Consider the following 13,012-nt stretch of genomic DNA (forward strand, 5'->3'; position numbering starts at 1 on the left):
CAAAGGTTATATAAAGCAGTGCAGGCATTTTTGTGACATTTGTGAGTCTTGTGGTAAATAATGAGGAATTATAAGACACTGCTAAAATAACCATTTTCTTAATTCAATAATATGTGCTGCTCACAATATAAACACCCATTTTCTGGTGACTAGCATTAATTTTAATCCAGCTTTTGATACGGTTTGCAATACATAGAATAACCCTAGATTGATTGTGGGAGCACATCTGGAAAACCTGTTGGTGCTTCCTTTAGTGAATGGGAATGGTGCAAGTAAACTTCATGGACTACTTCAAACAATGTTCATGTGCTGATGGCATTACAACTAATTGTATCCTTGCAAGACATAATTATATCTCATCTATTTGCAGAAAATGTTGACCAGTCTGTAAGAACAGAATTTAAATCCCACTGGAGTTTCAAAAGCTTTCTGACATTAGGAGAGAGATATGCTTTTCTCTAAAATAAAAGCAAATCTGAAATCGTGAAGGCTACAGACCAACATGGCACAGCACACATGGGAATAAACATCAGACCACCTGCAATGCCAAAGCACTTTGCCCATTTGAGATGAATCTAGTCCCTGCTAGTGCTGCATTTGTAATGTGCCACTTGCCTGATACTTTGCAGAAATACAGAAAATTCAGACAAGCCATGTGTAGTGAATAAAAAACCTATTATGATGCTCAACAAAGTGTTTTGCCCAATTGCCTGAAGGATGTCCATAGGGCTTCTAGTTGCATATCTGTATGCTGTCATGCTTGTCAAAAATGACACCACACAGAAACAAAACACACAAAATGGAACAAGGTACGATTGTCCTAGTGACATAAAACACAAACACAATGGTATACATCCATCAAGTACATTGTGTTATTGCTCATTTAAGTCATCCCTGGCAAAAACAATTGCTGCTTACAACAGTGGCAATATGGTTAAGAGATAGCAGTGGCACATGAAAAACTTATGGTCTCTCAGTTCAGACTCGCAGGCACGATTTATATCTGAAGCACGTGCACAGTGCCTCTGACTTCACAAATGGCAAAGTAGAGCACCCATTCAGGGAACAGATGGAAACATACAAGAAACAAAACAGTGCATCTCTGTTCAAGTAGACTCGTGAATAAATGACTTCATTTTACCTTCTGTCTGTTTAATGTTGCTGGAGATAACTGACATCTCATCTCAATCCCAATGTCTCAGATTTGATGAGTATAAAAATTGTTGATCCAGAATTTTGGTCACCTTGCAAGATCAACATGGTGTTGGGAGCAGAAGTTTGTCTGTACATTCAGAAGGCAAGGACTCTCCATAGGAACTGATCATCATGCGCTTCAAAAGACAAAACTGTGTTGGGTTATGTATGTCAAAGCAGTATCAATTGGTAGAAAAAAAATTTTTGTCAAGGTAGCCATTCGTGTTGCGTTCTGTGAAAACTTAGACTGTGTTTCTTGAAGAAACTGTGAAGGACAGAAGGATCAAATCATGTCTGAGCCACAATATCTCTAATCTCAGTGCACAGCATTCCACTGGCATCACTAACTACTTAGACTGTTGATATTGATTCGATTGAGTGTCACAAGTGAAGATCTTTGATCGATGCACATGTGCAATTGTTTATGTGTGCATGTGTGTCCCAAGATGCCGCTGATACAATAATACCCTGGTTGGAATCCTGCAAGGCTCTGCTCCTTCACAACTGAGTCACATTTTGAGTTGTTTTTTTATATTTGAGTAAGTTCCTGTCCATGTTGTTTAGAATTGTGTCTGCAATAATAATGCACCTGTGAGTGATTCAGTGGTTGATCATCTGTCAATATTATGAATTGCACTTTGTGTTCTGGGTCATGTGTCATGCAAGTGCAAGAGTATTCCATGTTTTAAGTCTCATGAAGGAAATCTACTCCAACACAACCTGTGTCAGAGGCAAAGCAATCTCTGTACATGTGTTTGCTTGAGCTAATGTATCAACACTTGTTGAAATATTTGCTTCTGAATAATACAAATTTTAAAGAGTGTTAATTTGTATTGCTAGCCAGTTGTGCCTGTCTTTCACATTTTCTACTTCCTGGCCCTTATTGTGTGAAGCTTTATTTGTGCAGATTACTGATTCCATTGATATGTGTCAGCAGAAAATCATGATTTTCAGTTCCCTTGGCATAGAGCAGAAATATGTTTGCATTTTGCCATGGTGGCACTTCCTTTGTCATGTGGCACCCAGATTGACCGGCTGTCTACTGCCCTACTAGTCACCCCATTGTGGCTCAAGGGAAGTGAAGTTGCTCATTTGACATGTGCCATGGTGGAGTGTGATCTCTGGGGTAGGAACCAGTAGTCTGCTCTTTTTGGTGAATTTATTGAGATCTGCAGATTAAGGTATATTTACCGTGCCTGAGGTTCCTCCTCATTATACCTTTAACAACTTGATTAAACCTTGTATTTTTATTACTAATTCTCAACACATTAAGTTTTAAACCCTGTTAGCTATCAGTATAAACTGTCAATTGTTACCTCTGTGAATAGTCATTACCTAACTCCACTTGGGGAATTTGGCTGCTTGTTTCTTGTTGACTCTGATAGCTCTCTGCTGTAGCTCTCAGCCTGCTCTGAATTTTGGTAGATTGTATATTTATAAAGGTCATTTTTAATGTTTGTCTGCAATGCATGGGTTACTTCTTATGGGCTTTTGTTTCTCTCTCTTAAGTGTTATACATTACTAAGCAGCCGTCCAAGAGCTACAACCAGTTGTGTGACTTGCGAATCTTCCTGTATTTGGATGAATGTTATTCAGTTGTGTAACAGCTACAAAAGCTGCAAGTTGTTAGCTCATTTTCTGCCTGTAATTGTAGTTCATTTGACTGGTAAAATTTTTTGTTGAACCTGCCCAATTGGTGTGACGTTTCCTTGTTTTGTAATCTGTGTACTTCCAATTGCAAGCCCTTTGCGAAATGGTACAATTGACAAAATATGGCTTCTAATTAATTAATCCTGTTCAAGTTTCAACTGTGAGTATTGTGATTTTTAAAAAGTTAGTAAATTGTAATAATAATAATAATAATAATAATAATAATAATAATAATAATAATGGTAATGGTAATAATAATAATTTCGGTATGTAATAAAGTGTATTACACAAAGTAAGTGACAAAATATGCGAGTTGACATTCCATTTCTTTTCCTTAAAGCTGTTTCAACCCAAGTTATGAGGTATCAATGTCTTTATAACAGAGAAGAGCAGCAATGTGATTCACACTTCCTGGCAAAAAACAACTGAAGATTCAAAAGATAGATTCATTGTTCATCTTCCTGAAATGGAAGAGCTGAATTTGTTATGCAATTCTTTCCACAATGAATCAAAATGCTTCTCTTAAACTGAACAGGAACTAGCAAGACAATCAAAGTCTGTCGAAAGCTAAACAGAGTTCATGCGGAAGTATGAAGATTTAAGACATATGGTAATAGTAATCGTAACAGATGCCAGTTCATATTACATGCCACATCAGATATCTTTAAAAATCTAGCTTAACTACTAAAGCAAGAGTAATGTTTGATTGTCTTGCCAAATGGAATACGAATTTGTCACTTAACAGTCTTCCAATGGTAGGAACAGTGTCGCCCTAACCGCCATCTGCTTCACGTCTGCTGTGCAGCGAGCTACCTTAATTCAAGTATTAACTGTATTTTTCTTACTTGTCACTACTTCTTCGGTGTGTTTTTGCTTTTAAGAAGCTTTAATTGTCGAGTGCTAGTAACAGTGTTCCATAGATTTCGTGTTTGTTTTGAATACAGTCAGAGAGAGTCCCTTTAGTCAGCCATAGTGAGAGTAGTGCTAGTGTTTGTTTTCAATACAAGTCAGAGACAGGTAGTGCTATTTTCATTGTTTTCTACAAGAAGTGTCTAGCAATCACAGTTTAGTCAATAATCAGCTGAATTTAGTGAATTAGCAGTCTCGTTAAAAGTTGATTAACTCTCTTCAGTAAATTGATTCCTTAGGATGGATATGATGTGTGACTGCTGTGTACGGACGCAGGACGAGCTGGCCACTCTTCGCGAACAGCTGGGCATGTTGATGGCCACAGTCAGCCGTTTTCAGGCTGCTGCCTCTGAGTGTAGCGGCAGTGGGGAGTCTGGTGCGTTGCAAGGTACACCCCAGGTGTTACATGCTCCACACACTGTCTCTGCTGTCGAGACAGCTTTGCGGGTACCGGGCGCGGTTGGGCCACCCTCTCCCCAAGGGGCGTGGCGGGTTCAGCAGCGTTCACGGCGCATGAGGCGGAGGGTCAATGTGGAGGCTGGCCGTGTGGCATCGCCCACTGTGCCTGTGAGTGGACATGTGGCTGAACCTCCAGCAAGGTCCGAACAGGCACACGGGTGGAGGGGTTTATTAGTTATTGGGAGCTCCAACATTACGCGGGTGATGGAGCCCCTTAGGAAAATAGCGGACAGGTCGGGGAACGAGGTCAGTGTTCACTGTGTCTGCTTGCTGGGGGGTCTCATCCAAGATGTGGAGGAGGCCCTACCAGCGGTGATAGAGAACATTGGGTACATCTGACTACAAATTGTTGCTCATGTCGGCACCAATGACTCCTGCCGTCTGGGTTCAGAGGTCATCCTCAGTTCATACAGGTGGTTGGCGGAGTTGGTGAAGGCGGAAAGCCTTGCTCACGGGGTGGAATCAGAGTTAACTATTTGTAGTATCGTTCCCAGAACCGATCGCTGTCCTCTGGTTTGGAGCCGAGTGGAAGGCTTAAACCAGAGCCTCAGACTATTCTGCGGAGAGCTGGGGTGCAAATTTCTCGACCTCCACTATCGGGTGAAGAAATGTAGCGTCCCCATGGATAGGTCAGGCGTGCACTACACTCCGGAAGCGGCTACGAGGGTAGCGAAGTACATGTGGAGTGCACATGGGGATTTTCTAGGTTAGAGAATTCCCAACAAGAAACCACCTGAGGCGCGGCAAGGCAGGAGTAGGCAAAATGCAAATGTGCTAACAGGAAACTGCAGGAGCGTCTATAGAAAGGTCCCAGAACTGCTTTCATTAATAAACGGTCACAACACCCATATAGTACTAGGGACAGAAAGTTGGCTGAAACCACATGTAAACAGTAATGAAATCCTAAACTCAGATTGGTATGTATACCGCAGACACAGGCTGGACAGTGAAGGGGGAGGCGTGTTTATAGCAATAAGAAGTGCAATAGTATCGAAGGAAATTGACGGAGATTCGAATTGTGAAATGATCTGGGTGAAGATCACAATTAAAGCAGGCTCAGACATGGTAATTGGATGTCTCTATACGCCCCCGGGCTCAGCAGCTGTTGTGGCTCATCACCTGAAGAATAATTTGGAAAATATTTCGAGTAGATTTCCCCACCATGTTATAGTCCTGGGTGGAGATTTTAATTTGCCGGATATAGACTGGGAGACTCTAATGTTCATAACGAGTGGCTGGGACAAAGAATACATTGAAATTTTTTAAAGTGCTTTAACAGCTCCCAGTAGTTTTCAGATACACAGAGAACCAACTTGTGGCAATAACATGTTAGTCCTTTGGTGACAAACAGACCCGAAGCATTTGAAACAGTTAACGCAGAACAGGGAATCAGCGATCACAAAGCAGTTTCTGCATCGATGATTTCAGCCGTAAATAGAAATATTAAAACAGGTAAGAAGATTTTTCTGTTCAGCGAAAGTGACAAAAAGCAGATTTCAGAGTACCTGACAGCTCAACACAAAAGTTTTGACTCAAGTACAGATAATTTTGAGGATCAGTGGACAAAGTTCAAAACCATCATCCAATATGCGTTGCATGAGTAAGTGCCAAGCAAGATCGTAAGAGATGGAAAACAGCCACCGAGGTACAACAACCGAGTTAGAAAACTGCTGCAGAAGCAAAGGGAACTTCACAGCAAACATAAACATGGCCAAAGCCTTCCAGAAAAACAAAAATTATGCGAAGCAAAATGTAGTGTGAGGAGGGCTATACGATTGGCTTTCAATGAATTCGAAAGTAAAGTTCTATGTACTGACTTGGCAGAAAATCCTAAGAAATTTTGGTCCTATGTCAAAGCGGTAGGTGGATCAAAACAAAATGTCCAGACACTCTGACCAAAATGGTACTGAAAAAGAGGATGACAGACTAAAGGCCGAAATACTAAATGTCTTCTTCCAAAGCTGTTTCACAGAGAAAGACTGCACTGTACTTCCTTCTCCAGATTGTCGCACAGTTGACAAAATGGTAGATATCAAAATAGATGACAGAGGGATAGAGAAACAATTAAAATTGCTCAAAAGAGGGAAGGCCGTTGGTCCTGAATGGATACCAGTTCGATTTTACACAGAGTACGCGAAGGAACTGGCCCCCCTTATTGCAGCAGTGTACCATAGGTCTCTAGAAGAGTGAAGCATTCCAAAGGATTGGAAAGGGCACAGGTCATCGCCGTTTTCAAGAAGGGACGTAGAACAGATGTGCAGAACTATAGACCTATATCTCTAACGTTGATCTGTTGTAGAATTTTGGAACACGTATTATGTTCGAGTATAATGACTTTTATGGAGACTAGAAAAGTAGTCTGTAGGAATCAGCATGGGTTTTGAAAAAGACGGTCGTGTGAAACCCAGCTCGTGCTATTCATCCACGAGACTCAGAGGGCCTTAGACACGGGTTCTCAGGTAGATGCCGTGTTTCTTGACTTCCGCAAGGTGTTTGACACAGTTCCCCACAGTCGTTTAATGAACAAAGTAAGAGCATATGGACTATCAGATCAACTGTGTGATTGGATTGAGGAGTTCCTAGATAACAGAACGCAGCATGTCATTCTCAATGGAGAGAAGTCTTCCGAAGTAAGAGTGATTTCAGGTGTTCCGCAGGGGAGTGTCATAGGACCGTTGCTTTTCACAATATACATAAATGACCTGGTGGATGACATCGGAAGTTCACTGAGGCTTTTTACAGATGATGCTATGGTGTATCAAGAGGTTGCAACAATGGAAAATTGTACTGAAATGCAGAAGGATCTGCAGCGAATTGACACATGGTGCACGGAATGGCAATTGAATCTCAATGTAGACAAGTGTAATGTGATGCGAATACATAGAAAGATAGGTCCCTTATCATTTAGCTACAAAATAGCAGGTCAGCAACTGGAAGCAGTTAATTCCATAAATTATCTGGTAGTATGCATTAGGAGTGATTTAAAATGGAATGATCATATAAAGTTGATCATCGGTAAAGCAGATGCCAGACAGATTCATTGGAAGAATCCTAAGGAAATGCAATCCGACAACAAAGGATTGTTCGCCCACTGCTTGAATACTGCTCAGCAGTGTGGGATCCACACCAGATAGGGTTGATAGAAGAGATAGAGAAGATCCAACGGAGGGCAGCGCGCTTCGTTACAGTATCATTTAGTTATCACGAAAGCGTTACGGAGATGATAGACAAACTCCAGTGGGAGACTGCAGGAGAGATCCTCAGTAGCTTGGTACAGGCTTTTGTTAAAGTTTCGAGAACATACCTTCACCGAAGAGTCATGCAGTATATTGCTCCATCCTACGTGAGGCGAAGAGACCATGAGGATAAAATCAGAGAGATTAGAACCCACACAGAACCATACCGACAATCCTTCTTTCTATGAACAATATGAGAGTGGAATAGAAGGGAGAACCAATAGAGGTACTCAGGGTACCGTCCACCACACACTGTCAGGTGGCTTGCGGAGTACGGATGTAGAATAACCACGAAATATTATTTGTACTCTGTATGACTATACTTCCACATCAAACGCATTAACTTCACAGTAGACATGGAGAACATGTATCGACAAGTTCTGGTTCTAATTGAAGATTACACTTTCCGATGAATATTGTGGAGGTGTGACAGATCTGCACCACCTCAGGAATACCAATGAAGGACCATCACATACACAATGACTTGTGCCACCTTCCTTGCAGCACAGTGTCTGATACGATTAGCTCACTAAGAGAGTGAGCAGAGTGAGGCAGCAAAGATTCTCACTTATTTCCATATGGACCACTTTATCTCAGTTTGTGATACAGTAAGGGCTGAAATTGAGCTCCAACAAGATCTCATGATGATATTGATCAGAAGTGGATCTTCACTATGGATATGGTACAACAACAGTGCCAAACTATTCAAAAATATCCCCTCAGTGGAGCAAGAAACACAACTACTTTTTCTGCTTGAAAATGATGAGGATATTAGAACTTCAGGTTTATTGTAGCATCCAGCTGATGATCATTTTAAAATTGTAAACAATGTCAAAGCAGCACCTAATATCTACAGCTTCACAAAACACACACTACAGTGTGACACATCAAACATTTTTAATTCCTTTGGATTAGACACATTGTCATCAGATTTGAGATATGTTTGCAATATCTATGGCAGCATAGGTTAATGTGAATTGGGCCCTTGCCCTCAGAGTTTCACTCCTTGTGGCAGACACTATATAGTCAAATTCATGACAGACAGTATGCACATTGATCGTATAGTCATTGCAGGAGGGACACCTATCAGCAAACAGAATCAGTAAAAGATTTGGATAATCATCTAAATATTTATCATTTGATTCTAGTTCATGTATCAGAGACCTATCTGAATATTACTGTAAGCAAATCCCAAAAAACAAAAGTAGCTACACACTTACTTTTACTTCACTCAGCACAATCTGTGATACATGAGCTACCAAATATGAAGTTAGTTTTATTGAATTACTAAGCTACATGTGTTAAAATCTTCACATCCAGAGACAAGATGACCTCTCTATGAAAAGCACGAGATATCTATTAAATAGCAACAAAAATATCCAAAGAAGATTTTTTGAAGTTTGTCTGGCTATGATAATAGCAAGAAGAGTGACTCTGCTATCAATGTAGGAAGGTACTTCTTGTGTAGTTGCAATAACTAAATATTTTAGACAAATTAGTTATCATATCTACTGCTGTGTAACCTAAAACATGGGTAAAGTTACATATTTCACAATGTCTATGGTACCAATAAACAATGGCTGCAATAATATAGTCATATTTTAGTTCAAACAGTTGATTTAAACTTTTATTCACTTCAGAAATTTTTTTTCTCTTGTGGATGAATTCTATTGCAAATTTATGAAGAATTTCTACAGAGTGGGAAAACGATAGTTGCATTATTAGGCTTCACCGTTCCTGCTGATTTTTGGTTTATTCCTTGCTACCTCATTCTTGTTCAATGATGTGCCTAGCCTCTAGATCTATGAGCAAAGTGACAACTGTCATTACATCAGGACACAAACATGCAGTTAAGCAGTCATTAGCCAGTATGAAAGTATTGTTTGAGAATTTTTTGGATTGTACACTAGACAATTTTAGTGTGATAATGGACTTGAGATAGCATTTCAGTTAACAGTGTAGACGAAGTTGCAAAGGTTGTGGGGCCAGGAAGAATTGGAGTGCAAAAAACAATCAGAATGAAGTGGAGATGAATATGATATGTAGAAAGGAGCAGATTAATTAAAATGGGGTTTATGAAGGGCAGTGCACAGAAAGGCTGAAAACACTGGGCTCACAAAATTTGTGAGAACCCTTAGGAGGAGGCCAGGAAACTGTGTGGTGTTCATTACATGCCACAAAACCAAACTTGTTTCGCTACTGGTGAAACTCACCCATGCTCTGCCAGTCTCACAGGTGCTACCCTCTAGTTTTACTCACCTGAGCAATAGGAGGTGGACCTTGCTCCTCAACAGGGCCTGATTGACAAGAAAAGAAATTGCGTGTTAATATAAAAATTACATTACCTGCAAAGGTAAAATAAACAGGTGATTCACTAACAATGTTACAATATGACATGATAAAGAAAAGAATTATTTCAATCTTTTAATGTGCCTACTGATCAGTGAATAACTGAGCATCTGATCCACTCAATTATGTTCAACAATGAACATTACTAACCGATTCCAAGAAAGCCAAAACTTTATTCCATTTGGTGGGTGCTATCTGAAGACTACACAAGGGCAAATAAATGTTTAGTCAACATTTCAGATAATTAAGGACCAAATTTTACAATCCTGTAGTAATGTGCTTATTGAAACATACAAATTTATGTTACATTCACTGTGGCAAGTTAGGAACTGTGTGTATGACTGTATATGAAGCATCAGTCACTTTAGGCATATGCAAATATTATATTCATCAAGTATTTTATAACGAGAGCACTTAGTTACTTGCAGAAAACTTCACCCCCAATTTCAAATTATTATGAATATTTCTCAGCAATACCTCACACAAAGTAACAGAAGAAATGTTTATCACTTACCACATTTTTGCTGTTCATGCAGTCAAACTGCCACATGAAACAAATACAATACAACCCTTCATTCTTTACTTACAAATGGGTACATACAGCCACAAGCAGGCATGGCAGATGATGTGGGGGATTTCTCAGGTGCTTTCTTCATAGAGGTGAGGCAGGAAGTACTTTGATGTGTATGGGAACAGGATGGAGTAGGAGACATAATAGGAATCAGGAGGAAGTGGGTGGTGTACCATCTGGATGGTACCTTACAATGCCTTCTTGTGGAATTCAACAAAGGGCTTTGTTGCTGGCATGTTAGGGGGCCTGAAACAAACTCAGTGCAGCTCATCTTGTCCATGACAGGCTTCGTATAGTTTCTGTACAGATGCCCATAACACTGGACAATTTTCCAGTATTCCTGCATTGCAGAGCCTTCATAGATCACTGCACAGTAGCTTACCTGCCAAACCAGGTCACAAACTCTATATCAACTATCTACTTCGGTGTGCCATGGCTGTTTTAATAAGAATGCAGCCCTCAATATTGGCGTCACCAGTGCAACCCACACTTTAGGTGCCTACAGCAGTGTTTCTCAGTTGTTACCGACCGACAGGGCTGAACTGGAGATTCAAGAATAGTTCTCATTGTAGCAAATATCTTTCAGTGGAACAGGGCATTCTGTATCTTGCCTTCATTAGAAGTGTGTTTCATTAGCTGCATGTTGTTACTCACAATCTGTGTTGCAAAGAAATACTATTAAATTTGACTGCTCAGGAACATCTCTGTTCTTGTGTTATTTTCGTTACTTCTTTGCTTCTGGAAACTTATTACCAGTGTCATTCCATCTCACCATCCTTCTTCAATGATGATGTGGCCTTATTACTGTATTATTCTTCCAGGTCTGTGCCTCCTGGATGGCACTGCCATATTTTTTGCTGCTATACAGACAACTTTTCCACTGAGCACATCAACAACATTGGAATCGAGGACATCACCAGTCCAATTTGCAGTGCTCACCTGACACCTTAAAGAATGATTCTCATATAAGTGACAACCTTAGATCATATAAGAACCATTTTTATGTTGCTTGCACTAGGAAGCCGATTCATTTGCACAACATTATCATGTGCCTTCTGTGTTGCAACGAAGTACTAACGTTATTGCTACCTGAGCAACATTTCTCCCCTTGTGCATGGATCATCCACATTAGGTGGGACATATGACCATGAGTTTGGGTGGCCAATAGCAGCTCCCTGCTGCACACCCTGTAGAGAGGTGGAGCAGGAATACAAACAGCTCTAACGAATTTCGACCGTAATAAGTGCAAAATATGTTCAAAAAGAGTTATACGAGGTAGTCTGTGTATTAACTGTAATTACTGGTACCACGAAAAATGCATTAAAGTTAACCTGAAATACTTTCACAGAGAAGAACAGTGGACATGCGAGCAGTGCATCATACTAGCAACTGAATCCAAAGTAAACAATACTCTAAAAATGCAGGATCATATAATTACGTCGCTGAAACAAGAAACAATTGACCTCAACCACAAGGATAAAAGCCTACTGGTTAACTATCATGAACTATTAAGTGTAATGAATTTGAAGTGGCAGTAACCAGTAAATACACAAACAATGAACTCTTTATCCGCACCTTGAATGTAAATATCGGTAACAAAAACTCGCGTTTGACAGGACAGCATAGTACGAGAAATAGTCAGGCTGTTAATCATGCTCAGAATGCAATTCTCAGAAATCATGTGTTGTCTAGCACCACATGTGATCATAGCTCTGTAAAGTTGCATGTAAACAAACTGCAATGGAAAACTAAGCTAATGTGGGGCAGACCTATGTGAAATGGATCCAGAAAGTGATTTTAGAAGTGTAACTTCTGATAACCACCTGGTGCAAGATGCTAGAAAGATCAATTTACAGTCTAACGTTGCATAATATCTTACACGAAAATTAACCCAAAGTGAACAATATGCCACAAAGCATACGAGTAATCCAGTGATGAACAGTTTCTCAAGCACCAATGTATGTGCAGGACAAAAGTGAAAGACATTCCAGAATGTTACAGAGCAAGAAAATTTCGGAAAAAATGAAAGTAATAACATTAAGTGACAGTGATGGAGGAGCCTGTGCTCAAATACTGTAAGACAAACTAGGGCCCTTGTATCAGGTAAAAAGAATAGTAAAACCTGGTGCCCCACTAAAAAGGTGATAAAAACGCAGAAAATTTGACAAGAAACTTCAGTACACATGATACGAGGTCTATCCCCAAAGTACATTATAATTTGGAATTAAAAATAAAGCATTGGAAATTTTTTTATTATATACAGATGAAAGCCACACTTAAATACTACTATTCTACTTAGTTGCCATTTAAATTAAGGAACTTGTAGCGATGGACAAGCTTGGACATTCCCTCGTCGTAAAATTCGGCCGCCTGCACCTTCAAACACGAGGTTACCTCTTCTTGAAGCTGTGCGTCGTCATCAAAACACTGCATAGCCAACCAGTTCTTCATTGCTGGCTCAGTGCCAGGTTTGGACTGTCAGGTGGATGAGGAAACAAGTCCCAGTTAAAAGATTCGAGAACTTCATGAACGACATTTGCCATGTGGGCCCGGGTGTTGTCATGAATCAGCAAGATCTTTCAGCCCAACTTTCCCCTGCGCTTGTTTTGTATTGCTCTTTCTGAGGTTGTGCATAGTTTGGCAA

General features: G+C 40.2%; 1 protein-coding gene across 1 annotated transcript in view; it reads left to right on the plus strand.

The window, feature by feature from the left end:
• The window catches only part of LOC126332585 (uncharacterized protein DDB_G0283697-like), a 37,116-nt gene that overhangs the window by 23,108 nt on the left and 996 nt on the right, over window positions 1-13,012 (plus strand). The window contains exon 3 of the mRNA XM_049996620.1: window positions 1,233-1,297. Within this exon, the coding sequence (XP_049852577.1) occupies window positions 1,233-1,297 (65 nt within the window). The remainder of the gene's footprint in view (window positions 1-1,232; window positions 1,298-13,012) is intronic.

This window comes from Schistocerca gregaria, chromosome 2 (assembly GCF_023897955.1).
Source record: "Schistocerca gregaria isolate iqSchGreg1 chromosome 2, iqSchGreg1.2, whole genome shotgun sequence".
NCBI classification, from domain to species: Eukaryota; Metazoa; Arthropoda; class Insecta; order Orthoptera; family Acrididae; genus Schistocerca; species Schistocerca gregaria.